Raw genomic sequence first — 25,045 nt, forward strand, 5'->3', positions numbered from 1 at the left:
AGGGCTGATTGGACTGGCGTGCAGTGTTCGAGTCTGTTGTGCAGTGTTGTCTGCTTCAGTTGAGGTTTGTACTATGGACGTGTGATGAAACAAAGGTATAATAGGCTTAATTAGGTAGAATTTGGATATAATTAATACATTATATCTTTTAGAATTAAAGATTGAATAAATGGTCAGTTTTGAAGAGTCACTAAAATTCCCCTTTAAGGGCAGAGTTTTAAAAAATCCATTCCAAGGTCTTCCAAGTTCTCTGCTGCAATGGAATTAGAACATGACACACATTGAAACATCCTGTATGAAGTATGTACTGATGGCTAGAAACAAAATAGTTGATAGTGTTAGTGATATAAACAGACTGACTCAGAAGGATGGTACAAGGTACCATAAAAGACAATTACAGATGATAAATTACAACATGAAATGGTACTTACAAAAACAGATGCCAAGTAAACCCAATTATAAACATTTTGACCAGATAAAAGCTCACAGTGTCAAGAAAAGGGGATTTCCAGCAAATACATTAAGTGGGAATGGTAGCTGATGATATTACCATATATGGATCTCAAAAGCAGGAAAAACACACAGAAAGATAACACCTACATTCCAAAAGATGAGATAAAATATTAGAAACAGCATAAACATGAGAGTTTTGAATCAAAAAACCAGAAGTATTGAATTCCTCATCAATGCTTCTCAACCTATGGTGCTCGGGGAATTTAAGGTAAAAGTTTACTTTTAAATTTTGATGAATATTCTAAGATATTTTGATATAACATTGTCAAGTGGAACTTTTGGCTTCTATTTTAGAAATAAGATTATGTTTTACATCTCTTCGTAATCTTTGATATTGTAGTATACTGAGCCACTTAAAGTGTATTGCATGTTCAACTCTAATAAATATATAAAAGTTAATAAATCGTCTCAAGTAGCATTCTGTATACAACTAAAGAACCCCCTCTCTGTGTCTCCTTAAGTGGGGAGATACTTATTGAAGAGAGTTTCCCAGACCCTTGTATTATTTGGGATATTAGGACATAAGAACTAGGAGTAGGAGTAGGCAATTCAGCCCCTCGAGCCTGCTGCGCCATTCAATACGATCATGGCTGATCTCATCTCGGCCTCAACTCCACTTTCCTGCCCGTTCTCCATAACCCTTCAACCCATTACTAATATTTATGACTTAGCTATAGTTATTAAAAAATTCAAAAGGTAGTAATATTCCCTGGTGGTTTTCTTTTTTTGAGGGAAGATTAGTTCAGTTCTTCAGACCCAAGCAAGTGTCTGTAGGAATCTGTCTGGTCTGAACTTAATTAAAGGAGACTTATAGGGATGTATGCTTGATTTGGTTTAGTCCCTATAAGGGGTTAAGTCATAAATCACTTCAGACGTACTCAGGACTGCTGTGCATCTCACTGCCTGGAGCCAGAGCTTATCTCAGTGGAGTTCCTATTGTTTTGCTGCTGACAACACCTTGTAGAATAGCATTAGTTTTGGTCTGACAGAGTTCAGTGTTGTTGCTGTATGTCAGTGGAGGCACCAGTAGTTTGATGGATTTAGCTTGCTTTATATTTGTATAGATACACATCTGTCTAGAAGTAATAACTTAAGCGCATCTGCTGGAAAAGAAAGGATGTTATATGGATCCAGATGTTGTCAGATGTATATATTGGATGGATCAAACTTGCGCGTAATGTCTGATAACTGGTTTTCTGGTCATTCATTTCTGTCTTTGGGATCTTGCTGTGCACAAAATGGCTCCCACCTTTTCCTAGAGTCGTAGAATGATGCAATGCAGAACGACGCAACATTATCCGAAAGCACAGTATTAGTTTTCACGTGTACCCTGACAACACCCGGCTGTACCTCAGCAAGTTCCCCTCCAAGCCACACACCATCCTGACTTGGAACTATATCAATGTTCCTTCACTGTCTCTGGGTCAAAATCCTGGAACTCCCTTTCTAATAGCACTGTGGGTGTACCTACCCCAGATGGACTGCAGCGGTTCAAGAACATAAGAACATAAGAAATAGGAGCAGGAGTAGGCCATTCGGCCCCTCAAGCCTGCCCCGCCATTCAATAAGATCATGGCTGATCTGTCCCAGGCCTCAATTTCTATTTTGGCCCTGCTCTGCCTAACCCTCAACTCCCCGATATTTCAAAAATCTATCTACCTCCTCCTTTAATACACTTAGTGACCTAGCCTCCACAACTCTCTGAGGTAGAGAATTCCAGAGATTCATCACCCTCTGAGAGAAGAAATTCTTTCGCATCTCAGTTTTAAATGTGTGCCCCCTTATTCTGTAACTGTGTCCCCTAGTTCGATATTCCCCAAGTGGTGGGAACATCTATCTCAACATCTACCCTGTCAAGCCCCCTTAAAATCTTATATGTTTCATTACGATCACCTCTCGTTTTTCTAAATTCCAATGAATAAAGGCCTAACCTGTTTAGCCGTTCTTGATAAGACAACTCCTTCATCCCAGGAATCAGTCAAGTGAACCTTTTCTGAACTGCCTCCAATGCTAGTATATCCTTCTTTAAATACAGGGACCAAAACTGTACACAATACTCCAGGTGTGGCCTCACCAACACCCTGTACAGTTGTAACTGGACTTCCCTATTTTTAAACTTTAACCCCTTAGCAATAAAGGCCAAAATTCCATTTGCCTTCCTAATTACTTGCTGCACCTGCATGCTAACCTTTTGTGTTTCATGTACAAGAACACCCAAATCCCTCTGTACTGCAGTATTTTGTAGTCTTTCTCCATCTAAATAATAATCTGCCTTTTTATTCTTCCTACCAAAGTGGATGACCTCTCACTTTCCCACATTGAACTCCATCTGCCAAATTTTTGCCCACTCACTTAACCTATCTATATCTCTTTGCAGATTCTTTGTGTCTCATTGCAACATGCCTTCCCACCTATTTTTGTATTGTCAGCAAATTTAGATACACTACACTCTGTTCCTTCCTCCTAAGTCATTAATATAGATAGTAAATAGTTGAGGCTCTAGAACTGATCCTTGTGGCACCCCACTAGTTACGGCTTTCCAACCTGAAAAAGACCCATTAATCCCGACTCTCTGCCTTCTGTGTATTAGCCTATCCTCAATCCATGCCAACACATTGCCCCCAATACCCTGAGCTCCTATTTTGTGCAATAACCTTTTATGTGGCACCTTATCAAACTCCTTCTGAAAATCCAAATATACTACTTCTACTGGTTCAGCTTTATCCACTCTGCTTGTTATATCCTCAAAGAACTCTAACAAATTTGTCAAGCATGATTTCCCTTTCGTAAAATCATGTTGACTCTGTTTGATTGCATTATGATTTTCTAAATGTCCTGCTATTTCTTCCTTAATAATCGACTCAAGCATTTTCCCAATTACCAATGTTAAGCTAACTGGTCTGTAGTTTCCTTCTTTCTGCCTCCCTCCTTTCTTGAATAGGGGTGTCACATTAGCGGTTTTCCAATCCACTGGTACCCTATCGGAATCCAGTGAGTTTGGTATATTATGGCCAATGCCTCCACTATCTCTGCAGCCACTTCTTTTAAAACCCTTGGATGCAGGTCATCAGGTCCTGGCGACTTGTCTGCCTTTAGTCCCATCAGTTTGTCCAGCACCTTTTCCCTTGTGATAGAGATTGTGACAAGTTCCTCCCTCCCATTTGCACCTTGTTCATCTATTATTGTTGGGATGTTTATAGTGTCCTCCACTGTGAAGACTGATGCAAAATATTGGTTTAAATTATCTGCCATTTCCCTGTTCCCTGTTATTAATTCCCCATTCTCATCCTCTAAGGGCCCACACTTTAGCTACTCTCTTCCTTTTAATATACACATAGAAACTCTTACTGTTTATTTTTATATTTCTTGACAATTTAATCTCATAATCAATTTTCTCCCTCTTTATTAGTTTTTTAGTCATCCACTGCTGCTTTCTAAAAGCTTCCCAATCTTCTGGCCTGCTACTCATTTTTGCTGCATTGTATGCCTTTGCTTTTGATTTGATACTCTCCTTAACTTCCTTTGTTATCCACGGGTGTTCATTGTTCTCTTTGAGTCCTTCCTTCTGACTGGAGTAAATGTTTGCTGAGTGTTATGAAATATCTGCTTAAACGTCTGCCACTGCTCATCTACTGACTTCCTCTGTAGTCTATCTTCCCAGCCTGCTTTAGACAGGTCTTTTTTCATACCTCTGTAATTGCCCTTGTTCAAGTTGAAGACACTGGTTTGAGACCCGAGTTGCTCGCCCTCAAACTGAATTTGAAATTCTACCATGTTATGATTGCTTCCCCCTAGAGGATCCTTAACTATGAGATCTCTTATTAATCCTACCTCATTACACAATACCAAACCTAAAATAGCCTGTTCCCGGGTAGGTTCTGTGACATATTGCTCCAAGTAACAATCCCTGAGGCACTCTACAAATTCGTCTTCCATGCTACCCTTGCCAATTTGATTCGTCCAGTCTATATGCAGATTAAAATCACCCATGATAATTGCAGTGCTCTTCTTACACGCCTCCATTATTTCCTGATTAATATCTTGTCCTACAAAGAGGCACCTCCTCGGGGGCCTATAGACCACTCACACCTGTGATTTCTTTCCCTTGCTATTCCTTATTTCCACCCAAACTGATTCTACATCCCGATCTATTACACCTATATCATTACTCTCAACTGCACTGATCCCTTCCTTTAATAACAAAGCTACCCCACCTCCTTTTCCTTTCTGCCTATTCTTCCGGAACATTGAATATCCTTGAAAGTTTAGATTCCAATCCTGGTCATCCTGCAACCACGTCTCAGTGATAGCTATCAAATCATATTCATTTATTTCTATCTGTGCCGTCAGCTCATCTATCTTGTTACAAATGCTACGTGCATTCAGATAAAGAGCCTTAAGCTTTGACTTTTTACCATTTTACCTACTCTGGTTCTAATTTCTGCTGTACTCTTGTGCTTGTATTCTCTGTCCCTTCCTGTCACTCTCTGATTAATGTATGTTCCTTCACTACCCTGCACCTCTGCTCTCTCGTTACTATTTGACTTTTTAAACTTCCTTTCAATTGAACCCTCCCCGCCCCCCCCCCCCCCCACTATTTAGTTTAAAGTCTGATCTACAGCCCTAGTTATACGATTCGCCAGGACACTGGTCCCAGCATGGTTCAAGTGAAGCCCATCCCAACAGAACAGCTCTCTCTTTCCCCAGTACTCGTGCCAGTGTCCCATGAATTGGAACCCATTTCTCCCACACCAATCTTTGAGCCACGCATTTACCTCTCTAATCTTATTTACCCTATGCCAATTAGCACGTGGCTCAGGTAGTAATCTGGAGGCAGCTCCTCACCACCTTCTCATGGGCAATTAGGGATGGGCGATAAATGCTGGCCTGGCCACATCCCATGAAACAAATTTTAAAAAACACCACTTCTCTCGACTGCTCCGCTGTTACTAAGTTGTCAGACTGCTTGTTGGACATCTGGTGCTGGATGAGCAATGATTTTCTTCAATTAAATATTGGGAAGACTGAAGCCAATTGTCTTCAGTCCCCGCTACAAACTCTGTTCCATAGCCATCGCCTCCATCTCTCTCCCTGGCAACTGTCTGATACTGAACCAGACTGTTCACAACCTTGGTGTCATTTGACCCCAAAATGAGCTTCCGACCACATATTCGTGCCACCACTAAGACGGCCTATTTGCACCTTCATAACATCGCTTGATTCCTCCTTCATCTCAGCTAATCTGCTGGAACCCTCATACATGCCATTCTTATCTCTAGACTTGACTATTCCAATGCACTCCTGGCCAGCCTCCCACATACTACCCTCCGTAAACTTGAGGTCATCCAAATCTCGCTGACCTACATTGGCTCCCAGTCCACCAAATTAAATTTAAAATTCTCATTCTTGTTTTCAAATCCCTTTATGGCCTCATCCCTCCCTATCTCTGGAATCTCCTCCAGTCCCTCAATGCTCTGAGCTCTCTGCACTCCTCCAATTCTGGATGTGGATTCCCCACTTCCTTCGCTCCATCATTGGCAGCTGCCTAAACCTTGAGCTCTGGAATTCCCTCTCTAAACTTCTCTACCTCTCTCTCGCCTCCTTTAAGACCCTTCTTAAAACCTACCCCTTTCACCAAAGTTGGCTACCTCTCCTTGGGCTGTGTGTCAGTTTTTGGCTGATAACACTCCTGTGACGTGCTTTGGGGTGTTTTCCTATATTAACAACACTATATAAATGCAAGTTTTTATTTGTTGACGCCCTTGCCTAACAAAAAGTCTGTTGATATCAGTTCTGAAAAATCAGCCTTATCAACCTCTTCTACACCACTTCCAAGATTTGCAAATATTTCCTTGTGCTTCAGGGACTTGAACTGAACCCAGTGTTCGAGCTGCTTCCTGACTTTAAACCTTCAAAAGGCCAGCCTCAGACTTGTGTCACTGTGGAGCTCACGTTCTGCTTGAATTTCTGTTGATACGCTCCACAGCAGAAATTAAGTGGTTGGGCTTCCGCTCATTTGTGCCAGCAATGTCAGTGTAATAGGATCATAGGAAATAAGAGCAGGAGTAAGCCATTCGGCCCATCGAGCCTGCTGCACCATTCAAACAGATCATGGATCATCTATGTCTATGCTATTTTTCCCCACTATTCCAATATCCCTTGATGTCATTAGGATCCAGATATCTATCGATTTCTGTCTTGAAACATGCTCAATGATTGAGCTTCCACAGCCCTCTGGGATAGAGAATTCCAAAGATTCACCACCCTCTGAGTAAAGAAATTCCTCCTCATCTCAGTCTTAAATGGCCTGTCCCTTATTCTGAGACTGTGTCTGCTGGTTCTAGACTCGCCAGTCAGAGAAAACATCCTATCCACACCTACTCTGTCACACCCTGTAAAGAATTTTGTAAGTTTCAACGAGATCACCTCTCATTCTTCGAAACTCTAGAGAATACAGGCGTATTTTCTGCAATCTCTCTTAAGACAATCCTGCCATGCCAGGGATTAGTCTTGTGAACCTCTGTTGCACTCCCTCTATGGCAAATATATCCTTCCTTTGAATAGGAGACCAAAACTATACACAATATTCCATACAGAATTGACAGAACTTAGACAAAAAAGATCGGGAAATTTTAAGTGCGTTGCATCCAAAAAAAGCACTTTCAGTCATTTTTCCAGCAATCCTTTCAGGGAACAGGCCCCACCTACAAAATTGGCCATGCCCCTGGATTGAAATTGTGAGATTTCACCAATCGCACTGGTTCAGGAAGGTTTTTCACATTGCGCTCATCTTCTCACAGGTATAAGAGTAGTCATGTTTTAAAAGTTTTTCCATGTCAAATGATATGGAATTTGCCAAGAAACTGACTATTAAATTGCATAGATTTTTTAACAAGTGATTTTAGAAAAGGTTATGACATAAAGGGATATGAGAATAGTGTGGGGAAAAAGGCATTGAAGTGGATGATCAGCCATGATCTTATTGAATGGTGGAGCAGGCTCGATGGGCTGAATGGCCTATTCCTGGTCCTATGTTCCTCACAGTTGGGGACTGGCCACCCTTATTAAAAATGCTTAATTTGTTGCGAATAAACCCATTTTCAGCTGTATTAATAAAACTGCCCCAGGTTACCGCTTTTAAACACATTTAGGAATAGTTCTAATGAAAAGAGAGAACTATTGCTGTGCCTAATTACACTGGTTCATGTAAGATTTTACGCTGGTGTTGTGCAAAAGATTCTTTGTGGAAATTTGAACTGTAACTGAACCCGCACAATTTCAAATGCATTTTGGGCAAATTTCAAACTGGGAACTCTCCCACTAAAGGTTTACGCCAACCAGTGTCTCCAATATCCATGTAAATTTTATTCAGATTTAAATGCATTGTTTAGTCCACGGCTTAAAGTTTAGCACAAGCTAATAGATCGGAGGAAAGAGTGATGGGTTTCAGAATTGCTTCAATTGATTCAGTGTGCTTCAGTTGAAAAGGTGGATTGGGTATAGACAGTTATCAATGTGTTATCCAAGCTGGTTTCCGCCACATGTATTTTTATAACCTCCCAGAGGCAAGAAGCCAAGAGGGGGGGGATTTTTTCCTCTTTTGTCTCGTGATCTGTTCCAATATGAGTTTAAGGGAATGAATGTACAGTGCAGTGACTATAAAATGCAAAAGGTAACTGAAATTTTAAAATGGCTCGAAAATAACAAAGTTAGTATTTGTAATTTTTTTCATCGAGAGAATTACTACGCTAAGAATTGAATGTAATCTGATATCTAAATCAAACATTTTAACAGGTTCCCTGAGATCATCAATTCTGTCCATTTGACTTAATAGGATGTTATTTTTGACCCTCCGTATCTGTGCATCCATGAGCCTGTCTGTGTCTCTGTCCCTGTCTCTTGTGGGCCTGAGTCTGTGTCTCTCTTTGGTCTGTCTCTTTAGATCTCTGCCTGTCTGTGTTGCCACAGACTCTTTCCTCTGTGTGTGTCATACTTGCTGTCTTTCACAAAAATGTTTTCTCAGCATCTTTTATGGCATCAGCATGAGTCGCATTAAAAATTGGAAAATCTTCCACAATTGCAAGACCTTAAACATGCTGTGCCTAATGTGCATAAATGATGGGTAGGTGGTTTCAAACATGAATTTTCATACTTAAAGAGTATGGCCTCGGTTTGGTGCTTTGCTTGTTTACTTGGTTTACAGCGGTTTTTACATTCCATTCTATCTTAATAAGACTCTCAGAAAATCATGGCCAATGCTGTCAGTGAGATCAGCATCAATATTGTTGTGGATTGCTGGTTACGCCATTCCAGGAAAATCGCTCTCCCCTGCCCCCCCCCCCCCCCAAACAAACAAAAGAGAAGTCTATGGAAAAAACAGGAATGGTAGCATCGCAGTTATGTTACTGGACTAGTAACCCAGGGAACTGAAATTTTTTATTTGTTCATGGGATGTGGGCATCACTGGCCAGGCCAGCATTTATTGCCCATCCCTAATTGCCCTTGAGAAGGTGGGTGGTGAGCTGCCTTCTTGAACCGCTGCAGTCCATGTGGGGTAGGTACACCCACAGTGCTGTTAGGAAGGGAGTTCCAGGATTTTGACCCAGCGACAGTGAAGGAACAGCGATATAGTTCCAAGTCAGGATGGTGTGTGGCTTGGAGGGGAACTTGCAGGTGGAGGTGTTCCCATGTGTCTGCTGCCCTTGTCCTTCTAGTTGGTAGAGGTCGCGGGTTTGGCAGGTGCCTCCGAAGGAGCCTTGGTGAGTTGCTGCAGTGCATCTTGAATTTAAATTTCACCAGCTGCCATGGTGGGATTTGAACTCGTGTCTCCAGAGCATTAGTCCAGGCCTCTGGATTACTAGTCCAATAACATTACCACTAAGCTACTGTTCCTGCGAAGTCTGGAGACATGGGTTCATATCCCACCATGGCAGCTGGGGAATTTAAATTCAACTAATTAAATAAATCTGGAATTATAAGTTTGTCTCAGTAATGGCCACCATGAAACTAACCAGATTGTAATAAAAACCCACATGGTTCACTAATGACCTTCAGAAATTCCCTCTCCATACCTGATCCCACAGCAAAGTAGTTGATTCTTAACTGCCCTCTGAAATGGCCTAGCAAACCACTTGGTTGTATTCAAGAAGGCGGTTCAAACATGAAGGGCGATTAATGGTGGGCAACAAGTGCTGGCCTTACCAGTGACGCTCACATCCCATGAATGAATAATAAACAAAGGAAAAAAGAGTTGTTCTGAAAACCCAACTGTGACGTTACCAAAGCATACATGCACAGTGAATCCTGTCTGATCTGATTCCCCAGTGAAAAAAATGACCCAAGCTCAGATGAGGCAGGGTGCAAAGATAATCTGGATTTAGCTGCTCTATACAGAGGGTGGAACAGATTGTACTTTCAGGATTTTCTGCTTTTACATCAATTTATAGAGATTAGAATCAGAACTGTACAGGCTCTAAATTTACTTTTCACATATTTAAGGCAGAACAGGGCCCAAAGTCAGACAAAAACTCTTGTATAATAAAAGCAAAATACTGCGGATGCTGGAAATCTGAAATGCGGCAGTGGTTAGCACCGCAGCCTCACAGCTCCAGCGACCTGGGTTCGATTCTGGGTATCGCCTGTGCGGAGTTTGCAAGTTCTCCCTGTGACCGCATGGGTTTTCGCCGGGTGCTCCAGTTTCCTCCCACAGCCAAAGACTTGCAGGTTGATAGGTAAATTGGCCATTATAAATTGCGCCTAATATAGGTAGGTGGTAGGGGAATTGAGGGAAGGTGGGGATGTGGTAGGAATATGGGATTAGTGTAGGATTAGTATAAATGGGTGGTTGATGGTCGGCACAGATTCAGTGGGCTGAAGGGTCGGTTTCAGTGCTGTATTTCTAAACAAATAAAAAAAATAAATGCTGGAAATACTCAGCAGTTCTGGCAGCATCTGTGGAGAGAGAAGCAGAGTTAACGTTTCAGGTCAGTGACCCTCAGAACTGGCAAATATTAGAAATGTGAAAGGTTATAAGCAAGTAAAGCGGGGGTGGGGAAAGAGATAGCAAAGGAGAAGATGCAGACAGGAAAAGGTCACAGAACAGCTGACCAGAAGGTCGTGGAGCAAAGGCAAACAATATGTTAATGGTGTATTGAAAGCCTCTTACCGGCTCTTGATCTTTTCATTGAAAACTGTCAGTGAGACATTGGTCATCTCAACTTCTCTGCCCCCCTCACTCACTCTAACCTGTTCCCCCTCTGAACTTGAGGCACTCTGTTCTCTCAGGTCTAACCCCGACATGGTCATCAAACCTGCAGACAAGGGTGATGCTGTTGTTGTCTGACGTACCGACCTCTACCTTGCAGAGGCTCAGTGCCAACTCTCAGACACTTCTTCCTACCTCCCTTTGGACCATGACCCCACCACCGAACATCAAGCTACTGTCCACAGGACTGTCACTGACCTCATCTCTTCTGGAGATCTTCCCTCTACAGCTTCCAACCTCATAGTCCCACAATCCCGGAAAGCCCGCTTCTACCTCCTTCTCAAAATCCACAAACAGGACTGTCCCGGCAGATGCATTGTGTCAGCCTGCTCCTGCCCCACTGAACTTATTTCTTCCTATCTTGACTCTATCTTTTCTCCGCTGGTCCAGTCTCTTCCCACCTACATCTGTGACTCTTCTGACGCCCTACGTTATTTTGACAATTTCCAGTTTCCTGTCCCCAACTGCCGCCTCTTCACTATGGACGTCCAATCTCTCTACACCTCCATCCCCCACCAGGACGGTTTGAGGGCTCTCTGCTTCTTCCTTGAACAGAGGCCCAACCAGTCCCCATCCACCACCACCCTCCTCCGCCTGGCTGAACATGTTCTCACATTGAACAACTTCTCCTTCAACTCCACTCACTTCCTTCAAGTAAAAGGTGTCGCTATGGGTACCCGCATGGGTCCTAGTTATGCTTGTCTTTTTGCGGGATATGTTGAATATTCCTTGTTTCAATCCTACTCGGGCCCCTCCCCCTACTCTTTTTCCGGTACATTGATGCCTGTATCAATGCCGTTTCCTGCTCCCGCCCCGAACTGGAAAACTTCTTCAACTTTGCTTCTAATTTCCACCCTTCTCTCACCTTTACATAGTCCATCTCCAACACTTCCCTTCCCTTCCTCGACTTCTCTGTCTCCATCTCTGGGAATAGGTTGTCTACTAATATCCATTTTAAGACCACCGACTCCCACAGCTACCTCGACTACACTTCTTCACACCCTGCCTCCTGTAAGGACTCCATTATATTCTCCCAGTTTCTCCATCTCCGACGCATCTGCTCTGATGATGCTACCTTCCACGACCGCGCTTCTGATATGTCTTCCTTTTTCCTCAACCGAGGATTTCCCCCCACTGTTGTTGACAGGGCCCTCAACCGTGTCCGGCCCATTTCCCACACCTCTACCCTCACCCCTTCCCCTCCCTCCCAGAAACATGACAGGGTTCCCCTTGTCCTCACTTTCCACCCCATCAGCCTCCATATCCAAAGGATCATCCTCAACCATTTCTGCCACCTCCAGCGTGATGCCACTACCAAACGCATCTTCCCCTCCCTTCCCCTGTCAGCATTCCTAAGGGATTGTTCCCTCCGCGACAGCTTGGTCCACTCCTCCATTAGCCCCCACCACCTCGTCCCCTTCCCATGGCACCTTCCCCTGCAATCGCAGGAGTTGTAATACCTGCCCATTTACCTCCTCACTATCCCAGGCCCCAAATACTCCTTTCAAGTGAAACAGCGATTTACTTGTACTACTTTCAATGTAGTATACTGTATTCACTGCTCCCAATGTGGTCTCCTCTACAATGGGGAGACCAAATGCAGACTGGGTGACCGCTTTGCGGAACACCTCCTCTCAGTCCGCAAGCAGGACTCTGAGCTTCCGGTTGCTTGCCATTTCAACACTCTTCCCTGCTCTCATGCTCACATCTCTGTCCTGGGATTGCTGCAGTGTTCCAGTGAACATCAACGCAAGCTCGAGGAACAGCATCTCATTTACCGATTAGGCACACTACAGCCTGCCGGACTGAACATTGAGTTCAATAATTTCAGAGCATGACGGGCCCCCCATTTTACTTGTATTTTTTGTTATTTTTTTCTATTTTTTTTTGTGTTTATTTTATTTTATTTCATTTTAGTTTCTTCAGTTTGCTTACCCACTGTTTTTTTTCATGTTTGTACTTGCAGCTGTTCAATTTCAAGTCCGTTAACACCCTATCTGTACTAATGCTTTGTCTTTCAACACACCATTAACATATTGTTTGTCTTTGCTCCATGAACTTCTGGTCAGCTATTCTGTGACCTTGTCCTATCTACATCTTCTCCTTTGTTATCTCTTGCCCAATCCCTGCTTTACTTGCTTATAACCTTTTACGTTTCTAATATTTGCCAGTTCTGAAGAAGGGTCCCTGACCTGAAACGTTAACTCTGTCATAGCTCTTGTGTTTTGTGCCATTTTAAAAAAAAAACATACTCCTTACTGAAACCCATGCAGTATGTTTTCAATGCATGAAAAGTTTAAAGGATTGTTGCCTCAATATTTAAGAGTTTGGTTTCAGGGTTTTCATAATAAAACAGGAAGGGTGGCTCAACCGTGGCTTACCAAAGAAATTAGGGATAGTATTAGATCCGAAGAGGAGAAATATAAAATGGCCGGAACAAGCAGCAAACCTGAGGATTGGGAGCAGTTTAGAATTCAGCAAAGGAGGACAAAGGGATTGATTAAGAAGGAGAAAATAGAGTATGAGAGTAAGCTTGCAGAGAACGTAAAAACTGACTGTATAAGCTTCTATAGATATGTGAAGAGAAAAAGATTAGTGAAGACAAATGTGTGTTTATTACAGTCAGAAACAGGGGAATTTATAATGGGGAACAAAGAAATGGCAGACCAACTAAATACGTACTTTCCTTCTGTCTTCACAAAGAAGGATACAAATTAACTCCCAGAAATGTTGGGGAACACAGGGTCCAGTGAGAAGGAGGAACTATATGAAATCAGTATTATTAGAGAAATAGTTTTGGGGAAATTGATGGGATTGAAGGCCGATAAATCCCCTGGGCCTGTTAATCTACATCCCAGAGTACTTAAGGAAGTGGCCCTAGAAATAGTAGATGCATTACTGGTCATTTTTCAAAGTTCTATAGCCTCTGGAATAGTTCCAACTGATTGGAGGGTAGCTAATGTAATCCTAAAATAAAAGCAAAATACTGCAGATGCTGGAAATCTGAAATAAAAACAAGAAATGCTGGAACCATTCAGCAGGTCTGGCAGCATCTGTGGAAAGAGAAGTAGAGTTAACATTTCGGGTCAGTGACCCTTCTTCGGAACCCTACTAATGTAATGTAACCCCACTATTTAAAAAAGGAGGTAGAGAGAAAACAGGGAATTATAGACCGGTTAGCCTGACATCAGTAGTAGGGAAAATGCTGGAGTCCATTATAAAAGATGTGATAGCAGAGCACTTGGAAAACAGTGACAGGATCGGACAAAGTCAGCATGGATTTGCGAAAGGGAAATCATGCTTGACAAATCTACTAGAATTTTTTGAGGATGTAACTAGTAGAATAGATAGGGGAGAACCAATGGATGTGGTGTATTTGGACTTTCAGAAGGCTTTCGATAAGGTCCCACATAAGAGATTAGCGTGAAAAATTAAAGTACATAGGATTGGGGGTAAGGTACTGACATGGATAGAGAACTGGTTGGCAGACAGGAAACAAAGAGTAGGAATAAACAGTTCTTTCTCGGAGTGGCTGGCAATGACTAGTGGGGTGTGGCAGGGATCAGTGCTAGGACCCCAGCTATTCACAATATATATTAATGATATAGATGAGGGAATTAAATGTAATATATCCAAGTTTGCAGACAACACAAAGCTGAGTGGGAGCTGTGAGGAGGGTGCAGATAAGCTCCAATGTGATTTGGATAGGTTGAGTGAGTGGGCAAATACATGGCAGATGCAGTATAATGTGGATAAATGTGAAGTTATCCACTGGTGGCAAAAACAGAAAGGCAGATTATCTGAACAGCGATAGATTGGGAAAGGGAGAGATGCAGCGAGACCTGGGTGTCCTTGTGCACCAGTTGCTGAAAGTAAGCATGCAGTTGCAGCAGGCAGTTAAGAAGGTAAATGGTAGGTTGGCCTTCATAGTGAGAGGATTCGAGTATAGGAGCAAGGATGTCTTGCAATTACACAAGGCCTTGGTGAGACCACATCTGGAGTATTGTGTGCAGTTTTGGTCTCCTTATCTGAGGAAGGCTGTTCTTGCTATAGAGGGAATGCAATGAAGGTTCACCAGACTGATTCCTGGGATGGCAGGACTAACGTATGAAGAGAGATTGGGTCGATTAGGCTTGTATTCGCTAGAGTTTAGAAGAATGAGAGGGGATCTCATAGAAACCTACAAAATTCTAACAGGACTGGACAGACTAGATGCAGGAAGGATGTTCCCAATGACAGGGGAGTCCAGGACCAGGGGTCACAGTCTAAGGATAAGGGGTAAGCCATTTAGGACTGAGATGAGGAGGAACTTCTTCACCCAGAGAGTGGTGAACCTGTGGAATTCTCTACCACAGAAAGCAGTTGAGGCCAAATCATTAAGTATATTCACAGAATCACAGAATAATACAGTGCAGAAGAGGCCCTTTGGCCCATCGAGTCTGCACCGATGTATTAAAACACATGACCTGTCTACCTAATCCCATTTGCCAGCACTTGGCCCATAGCCTTGAATGTTACAACTTTGGTCCTCTGGTACTCCCTTTCAGTGCAGCAGGGTGCCACTTAGTGGGATAGGCACTTCTGTTGCACTTCTACAGGCAAAGGTATTCTCCTGATTATGTAAAGGACCCTATCACCGGGATTTGAGGCAGGGTCAATGATAGACTAAAGCAATGGACAGAAGTCACATTCTACCACACTTCCACCCCTCCAAAGGATCTGTAGAGTTTTTAGGCTTATCTCTTGTATCAAAATATTCTAAACATTTGATTTGTTGTGCACATATTTCATGTTTCAAAGTGGTTTCTATAAATATTTGAGCTATTTAGTTATTATAATTGCAGTCTATTATTCCCCTGCCTGATGATGCAGAAGAGTGGATTTTTTGATTGGACATTAGTTGGGCAATCAGTATGTTGACCCCACCTGATTTTGTAGAATAAGCTTCTTTTACATTGTGTATGTATGAGATCCTGGCCTACGTTTGGCCTGGCTCTGAGAAGTTCACCAGATAGGAGTGGCAATTTGCATTTAGGGTAGGCTAATGGCCTCTGGTACAGGCAGAACTACCTAGCATCCTTTTTTCGTACTTCTCCTTCATAGAAAAAACATGAATAAAGGGTCATTCCCAAAGCAGAGTCCAATATGTTAGACGTACCAAGTATGTAACTGTGTCAGAACATTTGACACAACCCCTTTCCAGCCCCCCTCCTAAGTGAAAACATTAAATAAATAAAGACCCAATGGTCATAATCGTGTTAAAATGCTGTTAAGGATCTTAAGGCAGAGCTCCTTAAATGCCCTTCTGTAAAGAGCATACAATATAAGCCTCGAACACCCAATTTTATATGAGCAGGCAATATAAATTGCCCCTAGTATAGGTAGGTGGTAGGGAAATATAGGGACAGGTGGGGATGTGGTAAGAATATGGGATTAGTGTAGGTTTAGTATAAATGGGTGGTTGATGGTCGGCATAGACTCGGTGGGCCGAAGGGCCTGTTTCAGTGCTGTATCTCTAAACTAAACTAAACATGCCAAGTGCTCATCCAGGTACTTTTTAAAGGATGTGAGGCAATCTGCATCTACCACCCTCCCAGGCAGTGCATTCCAGACCGTCACCACCCTCTGAGTAAAAAAGTTCTTCCTCAAGTCCCCCTTAAACGTCCCGCCCCTCACCTTAAACTTGTGAAAAGTATTCAAGAAAGAGTTAGATATAGTTCTTAGGGATAAAGGAATCTGGGGATACGGGGAGAAAGCAGGAACAGGTACTGAGTTTGGATGATCAGCCATGATCATATTGAATGGCGGTGCAGGCTCGAAGGGCCGAATGGCATACTCCTGCTCCTATTTTTCTATATTTCTACGTTTCTATAAGTAGCACAGATTATACAGCGCAGAAACATGCCATTTGGCCGAACTATTCTGTGCTAGTCTAGTTTGATGGAATGCGGAATCCTTTCTTGTCCCATATGTTCCTCTCTCAGATCTACCAGATACTCAAATCATAGAAACATACAGCTCAGTTGGAGGCCATTCAGCCCCTCATGCCTTTGCTGTCTCTTTGAAAGAATCATTATGCTTCGTCCTATGCCCCTGTTTTTTTTGTCCATAACTCTAAATTCCTCATCCTCCAATATCTGTCCAAATTCCTTTAAAAATTATTTATGGAACCAGCTTCTACCAACTTTCCAGGTCGAGCGGTCCAAATCCCAACAACTCTCAGTGAAAAAATTTCTCCTCTCCCCTCTAGATCTTTTGCCAATGATTTTAAATCGGTGACCTCTGGTTATTGACCCACTCACCAGAGGGAGTAGTTTTTCTCTATCAAAGACATTCTTCATCTTGTAAACCTCTATTCGGTCACCTCTCAACCTTCTCTGTTCCCAGGAGAATGCTCCTAACGTTTCCAACCTTTCCTCGTAATTGGAGTTCCTCATCCCTGGTAAATATCCTGGTAAACTTCCTCTATACCCTTTCTAAGACCTTTTACAGTTCAGAATTGTCCATGAAACTCCACCTAAGCTGAGGACGACGAAGTCCAAACAAATCTAAAGAGACGACAAAATAACTACTCCGAGCGTATCTTCAGATAAATGCAGTGAAGTCAAAACACTACAATTGTACCGTTACCCATTTCCTCGTACAGAATTTCCATTCTGCAAACGTGTTGACTTACTCGACCACTAACTCATTCCGCCAAGGAACTTTCTAAACGTCTTGCACAGGATTATAGCAATGATAGCACAGTGTAGGTCACACTTTGGCCCATTGTGTCTGTATTGCTGCCAACTCCTCAACTGGCTCTGTCTTCTGATCCCATTTCCCTGCATCCACAGTTCCTACTTCGCTGTAGCTCAGTGGGTAGCACTCTTGCCTCTGAGTTAGAAAGTTGTCGGTTCATGTCCCACTTCAGGGACTTGAGCCTGAAATCTCGGCTGGCACTCCCAATGCAGTACTGAAGGAGTGCTGCACTGCCAAAAATTCTACCTTTTAGTTGAGACATTGTAACAAAGACCTGTCTTCCCTCTCAGATGCATGTGTCAGGTCGCATGGCACGATTTCAAAGAACCTCGGGGTGTCCTTGGCCTTTATTTATTGATCAACCAACATTGCTGTTTTTGGAGCTTGCTGTATGCAAATTGGCTACATGACAACAGTGACTACACTTCAAAACTACTTCATTGGCTGTAAAGTGCTTTGGGATGTCCTGAAATTATGAAATGTGCTATAGAAATGCAAGTCGGTCTGTCTTTATCCAGTTCCCTTTTAAGTAATTATGTAACAGCATCTTAAATTAGTGTGTTTTGCTTTCGGGATCACTTAATGCCGTCAAACATAACAACTAACCCTCACCTTCTCAGCCAAACCCTTAAATAGCTGCACAGGCCAGACTGTGTTTTCAGAAATCATTTGAATTACTCAGCAGTCTCTCTCTCTTTCGTTGTTAACATCGCTCGCACTTTTCTGACATTCCAGAACTTGCTTCGGGAATTATGGAGCCTGAAATCTAAAGTGGAAGAGCTAGAGGATGAAAAGCTTCAGTATGAGCAGAAGCTGGATGCCACAAAGGTGAGGAATAATGTTTCCTGTTTGTTGCTGTTGTTCCTCAGTTGGGTTTGGTGAGTGTGTTGAGTCTTTGCTCTGTATTTGTGATTTGACCACATCACTTTCAACACCAGTGTTCATTCCCTAAATTTGTTCTCTTGTTGGGGGTATGTGGGTGACCTTGGTAAGGCCACATTTATTTCCCATCCCTAGAAAGATAGTGCTGAGCCTTCTAATACAATTACATATAGTTTACAGCACAGGAACAGGCCATTTGGCCCAACAGGTCTATGCTACCATTTATGCTGCACACAAGCCTCGTCTCACCCCTCTTTATCTCACTCTATCAGCATGTTCTTCCATTCCTTTCTCCCTCATGTGTTTATCCAGCTTCCCCTTAAATGTATCTGTTGTTTGCCACAGCCACTTGCTGTGTAGTGAGTTCCACACTCTTAGCACTCTCTGGATAAAGAACTTTCTCCTGAATTCCCTATCGGATTTATTGGTGACTATCTTAGATTTATGGCCCCTGGTTTTGGTCTCCCCCACATGTGAAACCATCTTCTCGATGTCTACCCTATCAAACCCTTCCATAATGTAATCGACTAATTTTAACAGGTCACCCATCAGTCTTTGCTTTACTAGAGATAAGAGCCCCAGCCGGATCATCCCTTCCTGTAAAGTATAACCTCTCGGTTCTGGTATCATCTTTGTTAATCCTTTTTGCACCTTCTCCAGCCCCTCTATATCTTTTTCATTGTATGGAGACAGGAACTGTGCACAGTACTCCTTGAATAACAGTAGGCCTTGTGGGATGATGCTCTAACAAAGATGTTAGCATATTGATCATGACAATGAAAGAATAGTGGTATACATCCAAATCTTGATGATGTGAAACTCTAACAGAAACTTGCAGAGACCGTGTTCCAATTTCATTGTTGCTGTAGCCTTCCTTTCTAATAGAGATCGCAGAAGAGAATGGTGCAGTTGGAGTAGCCTTGGTGAGTTGGTGCAGTGTATCCCATAGACAACAACTTGCATTTATATAGTGCCTTTGATGTCATAAAACATCCCAAGGCACTTCACAGGAGTGTGTTAGCAAACAAAATTTGATACCGAGTCATATAAGGAGATATTAGGGCGGGTGACCAAAAGCTTGGTTCGAGAAATCGGTTTTAAGGAGCATCTTAAAGGAAGAGGAGAGAGGTCGAGAAGCGGATAGGTTTAGGGAGGGAATTCCAGAGCTTAATTTCTAAGCCGCTGAAGACACAGCCACCAATGATGGAGCGATTAAATTGGGGATGAGCAAAATGCCAGAATTGGAGGAGTACAGAGGTCTCGGAGGGTTGTATGACTGGGGGAGAGGAGGTGCGAGGCCAAGGAGACCAGATGTTGCATACTACAGCCACAGCATGGAGAGGTTGATACAGACTGCAGTGGCAGGGATGCTGATCGAGAGAAATCATTCTCTCCTGGATGGTATCAAGCTTTTTGAGTGTCGTCGCTCCTGTAGACAAGTATTCCATCACGCTCCTGTCTTGTAGGTGAAATGTTGAGTGGTCAGGAGGTGAGCCATTCACTGCAGAGTACCCAACTTCTGCCCTGTGCTAGTGGCCACAATGTGAAGATGGCTTCTAGCCAATGGCAACCCCCACGATATTGCTGCTGGGAGCTCTCGGCAATGCAGAGATTAATGGCCTTTCCCCCGTTGGAAATGGTCATTACCTGGCACTTGTTTAATGTGAATGTTCCCTGTCACTTCTCAACCTAAGCCTGGATAATAAAGTCATAGAGCACAAAAGGAGGCCATTTGGTCCATCATACCTGTGCCAGCTCTTTGAAAGGGATATTCAATTAATCCCACTCCACCACTCTTTCTACATAGCCCCTAAAGGGTTCAGCCTTCAATGTTAAAATATGTTGGTAATGGTTCCTTTAACATGTAACAAGGAACACAATCGAGTGTGCCAGTTCATCTATATAGTTCTGATTAATTTATAACTCTGTCTGCTCTTGCCCTCCCTCTTACCGTACCTGGTTGGTTTACTGTTGCCAAGATTAGGGATCTCATTAAAGTATTGCTTGGATGACATCACTAACACTGGCATCGGTCTGGCTGGCTGAACACATATTACTTCACACCACTTTGCAAGCTGCACTCCCATTACTCTGGCTTTCTATCCTTCTATCTGTCTATTTTTCACTTCCTCCATCTTTATTACAAACCATCAGCCAAGGTGAAACGCAGTCGTGCAGAAGCAAATAGTGAAGCATCACTGGGACCTGAAATGTTGAGCTGTTCTTGTGCCGTTTGCTATCGCGATAGACACCGACCTATTTGAATTCAATCTTTACCTTAGTGTAATAAAGATCCTTTTTGTAAAGGGCCTATTTATCCTTACGTAATATCAGCTAACCGCATTGCTGTGCAACAACGCAGACTAGGCCACATGGGCGCTCGGTTGTAAGCAAATTTATTAGGAGATGTGTCAGGTAATTTCCAACCTGTTGTGGAACCTGCCTGATTTTGGTTTGATTCGTCGAATCTTAATGGCACAGAAGGAGGCCATTCAGCCCATTGTGCCTGTGCTGGCTCTTTGAAAGAGTTATTCAGTTAGTATCACTGCCACTGCTCTTTCCCTATAGCCCTGCAATTATTTTTATCCTTTTCAACAATTTATCCAACTACTGAAAGTGCAATACTTAGTCCCTGGGGTGATGTCAATCTGTTAGAACTGTTGCTATAGTGATCTGGAATTCTCACCTCTTCATAATTGCCTGTGAATTGATTTCTGAATCTGCTCTTGAAGTTTTGAGCAAAAGTAACTAGTAACCTTCACCAAAGTTTGAGGTTATGTTAAACCACAAGATCAATGAATGTGTAATTGTTGCCTTTTAGAACAACTTACATTTATGTAGCACCTCAAACGTATTAAAAAAAAAAGTCCCAAGACGCTTCACAGAAGCGTTATCAAACGAAATTTGACACTGAGGCACATTAGGAGATAATTAGACAGGTGACCGAAAGCTTAGTTAAAGAGGTAGGTTTTAAAAAGTGCCTTAAATTAAGAGAGAGAGAGAGGTGGAGAGGTTTCGGGAGGGAGCTTAAGACTCAGGCAGCTGCCTGCATGGCTGCCAATGGTGAAGCAATGGAAATCAAGGATGGAGGCGCACGGAGATCTCAGAGGGTTATCGAGCTGGAGGAGGTTACAGCGAAAGGGAGGGGGCGACGCTTTGGAGAGCCAGGCTAAAACATATTCCTTTTGTTGATTTTGAATTGAGCCCTTTAGGCTGGATGAATAACGATAGCATGACGTCTATGAGCTTTTTAAAAAAAAATGACATTTTGTATAGAGCTTGCTTGAGGCAAGTTACAGAGCCCCTTTGAATAAAACTGTAACCACATGCGAATAATCATTTGTGAGTATTTAACACTAATGATTCCGGGTTCATTATTATGAGCAGGAAGAGTGACACATTTATGTAGTTTGTGGCCATCAAAAATTGTGCCACTAGTTGGCAGATTATTAACTTTATTTTGTTCTTGGTCTTGTAAATTAGTGTTTATGTTAATGATGATATGTTTGTGGGGAGAAAATCAGCCAGATTTATTTCCCATTGTGTTACAATGGTTTCACTCATTTTATTTCATGAAGATTTTTTTTTGGTTTTTGATGAGGGAGTCAATGGTGGGGAAACGAAAATAGACTTGTCAGTGTCATAGGCTAACGTGGGAAAGTGGGATTCTACGGTGACTGAATTTGCTCTCCTATTAGTTTTTTAAACTCTCGGGAGATGTGCAGTACTGTCTGCAACTCCCTTCCCCACTAAATCATATTGTTCCGTTGACTGGTTCTCCTATCTTCCGACTGGAGAAGCCGCTTTGGTTTAGTTTTGCTTCCTGCGATGTTGTACACCAATCACCCACTGCTTTGTTTTATGATGCTAAGAGGCTTTCAAAGGAAGCTGCAACCTTCTCCCTCAGGATGTCTCCCTCTGTTTAAACATTAGAGACGAGGCAGCACATTGGAGGATACTCTGCGGGCTCCGCACGAAGTCCCTTCATTACTTTTCCAGCAGCATGTTGCTTTGCACCAAAGACTGTCTGAACCAGAGAGGCGAGCCATGTTTAACTGTTTGTGGTCAGCTCTTGGGGATAACTAAAGCTGCATTTCACTCTGGAATAAATGCATTGCTTGTTCACTAATTGTCAAAAGATGGTTCAAGTGATATCTGTTCCAGTTCCTTAAACAGCATCTTGATGTCGCATTGTGAAAAGAGAGACTTGCATTTATGTAGCGCCATTCATGATCTCAGGGGTCCCAAAGTGTTTTACAGCCAATGAAGTACTTTCTTTTTGTAAGCGTACTCTCTGTTGTAATGTAGGAAACGCGGCAGCCAGTGTGCACTCAGTAAGCTCACATGAACAGCAATGAGACAATGACTAGATCGTCTGTTTTCGAGAAGTTAGTTCAGGGATAAATATAGGCCCGGGACACCAGGGAGAACTCCCCTGCTTCTCTTCAAAATAGTGCCATGGGATAGTTTACGTCCACCTGAGAGGGCAGACAGGATCTCAGTTAAATGTCTCATCTGTAAGGCAGCATCCCCAACAGTGCAGCACTCCCTCAGTACTGCATTGGGAGCGCCAGTCTGGATTTTGTGCTGAAATCTCTGGAGTGAGACTTGAACCCACGACCTTCTGACTCAGAGGCAAGAATGCTGCCCACTGAGCCACGGCTGAGAGTATCCTTAAAGAAACCGACCAGGTTGGTAGCTAAACATCACATGCTGCAGATCAGAGACTACTTGAGAGCTACTGGTAATATTTTAAGGCAGCAGAACATTTGGAAGATTTAGTTTCAAACTGTCACCAATGTTATTTGTGACATTATGTTGTTAGTTAAAACACAAGAGTGATTAACACAGGAGGCAATGTTGGAATTTAATTATTGCTTTCTCAGCTGTTGAACAGCACCACAGCCAAGAGTGTGACTGCATCCCACATTCAGCGTATCAAGTATTCTGTTCTAATATTTCAGTCATAATACTATCACAAACGACACAGTACACTTTCTGCCAGAACAGTGGATCAAAAGCTGAGCAAAGTGCTTTAAGCTGCTTGTGGTTTAACTCTTTCAACATACAGCTGGCTCGGTGCTGTTAGGATTACACACACTTCAGAATTAAATGTTCTAATGTTGCTCTGTTTTTGGCAAACTTTGCTATTATTTGGGAAAATCGGCTGTTGGCATGTAACGTAGGAAATAGGAGCTGGAGTAGACCATTTGGCCCTTCGAGCCTGCTATGCCACTTCAACTCAAGCTTCCCGCACTATCCCCATAAGAACATGTATATTAATGGCTGCTCTGTCATCTAATCCAATTTGGTTTTTCCTGTTATCTGACTTGTAATTCATGTCAGCTATATGATCGCTAGACCTGATTTTCCTCAGCATACTATAAGGGAAGTTACTCTGGAGTTGAATGTATCTTGTAGGTTCCTGGATAGTAAAAGATGCTTTTGCATTGCAAGCAGAGTCATAGGGTTTGTGGGCTAAGTAGAGTGAGCTCTTGTTTTTATTTCTCAGTTGGGCAGCCAGTTTCCCTGGAACTTAAGAGATGTAGAAACATAGAAATATTTATGACACAAAAATGGCCATTCGGCTCATAGTGTCTGTGCCGGTTGAAAAAGAGTTATCCAGCCTAATCCCACCTTCCAGCTCTTGGTCCATAGCCCTAACATTAGTTCCTAACCTTTTGTTAACCTGAGTTCACATCGAGGCTAAAGATGGTTAGGGTGGAATTGTGTGCACACTGGCAAGTAGAGTTGCGATGACACAGATGATGCCCAAGGGGCAGGGGAGTAACCAAGCTAGAAGGGCTACTATCGAAGTAGCAGCAACTAGAGTGAGTTAGACAACTGACAGCTAGAAAATGATCAGTTTGAGAACTTGCATTTCTATAGCACCTTTCATGACCTCAGGATATCCCAAAGCGCATTACAGCCAAAGAAGTACTTCTGAGGTATAGCCACTGTTGTACTGTAGGAAACGCAGCACCCAATTTGCACACAGCAAGCTCCCACAAACAGCAATGTGATGATGCCCAGATAATCTCCCTTAGTGATGTTGGTTGAGGGACAAATATTGGCCAGGACACAAGGGAGAACTTCCCAGCTCTTCTTAAAATAGTGCCATGGGATCTATTATATTCAAATGAGCAGGAGGATGGGTCCTCAGTTTAACGTCTCACCCAAAAGCTGACTCAGTACTGCATTGGGAGGGTCAGCCGAGATTTTGTGTTCAAGTTTCTGGAGTGGGACTTAAAAACACAACCTTCTGACTCAGAGGCGAGAGTGTTACCAATTGTGCCAAAGGCAACACACTTTGTAAAAAAAAAACTTGATCGCTATTCTTAGAAAATCAATGTAGCTTAAATGCCTGAAACCCGCGCACGAGTGGAATGAGTGGTAGGCCGATAAAGTAACTTTTACAAGGGTATTGAGGGTTATGGAATCAAGGCAGGTAGATGGAGTGAAGATCCAGATCAACCATGTTCTAATTGAATGGCAGAACAGGCTCGAGGGGCTGAATGGCCTCCTCCTGTTCCTATGTTTTTGTAGAGTTGCCATGGTAAAGGGAAACCTGGGAGAAGGACCATAGGACAACCGGGCACCAATGTTGCAAAGAGTAGGTGAAAAGATAAAGAAAATTCGAAAGAG

General features: G+C 42.8%; 1 protein-coding gene across 14 annotated transcripts in view; it reads left to right on the top strand.

The window, feature by feature from the left end:
* The window catches only part of ppfibp2b (PPFIA binding protein 2b), a 279,873-nt gene that overhangs the window by 180,696 nt on the left and 74,132 nt on the right, over positions 1-25,045 (top strand). For all 14 annotated transcript variants that reach the window (XM_068046641.1, XM_068046639.1, XM_068046644.1 and 11 more), the window contains one exon: positions 18,254-18,346. In XM_068046641.1, the coding sequence (XP_067902742.1) occupies positions 18,254-18,346 (93 nt within the window). The remainder of the gene's footprint in view (positions 1-18,253; positions 18,347-25,045) is intronic.

This window comes from Heterodontus francisci, chromosome 14 (assembly GCF_036365525.1).
Source record: "Heterodontus francisci isolate sHetFra1 chromosome 14, sHetFra1.hap1, whole genome shotgun sequence".
In the NCBI taxonomy this organism is placed as follows: domain Eukaryota; kingdom Metazoa; phylum Chordata; class Chondrichthyes; order Heterodontiformes; family Heterodontidae; genus Heterodontus; species Heterodontus francisci.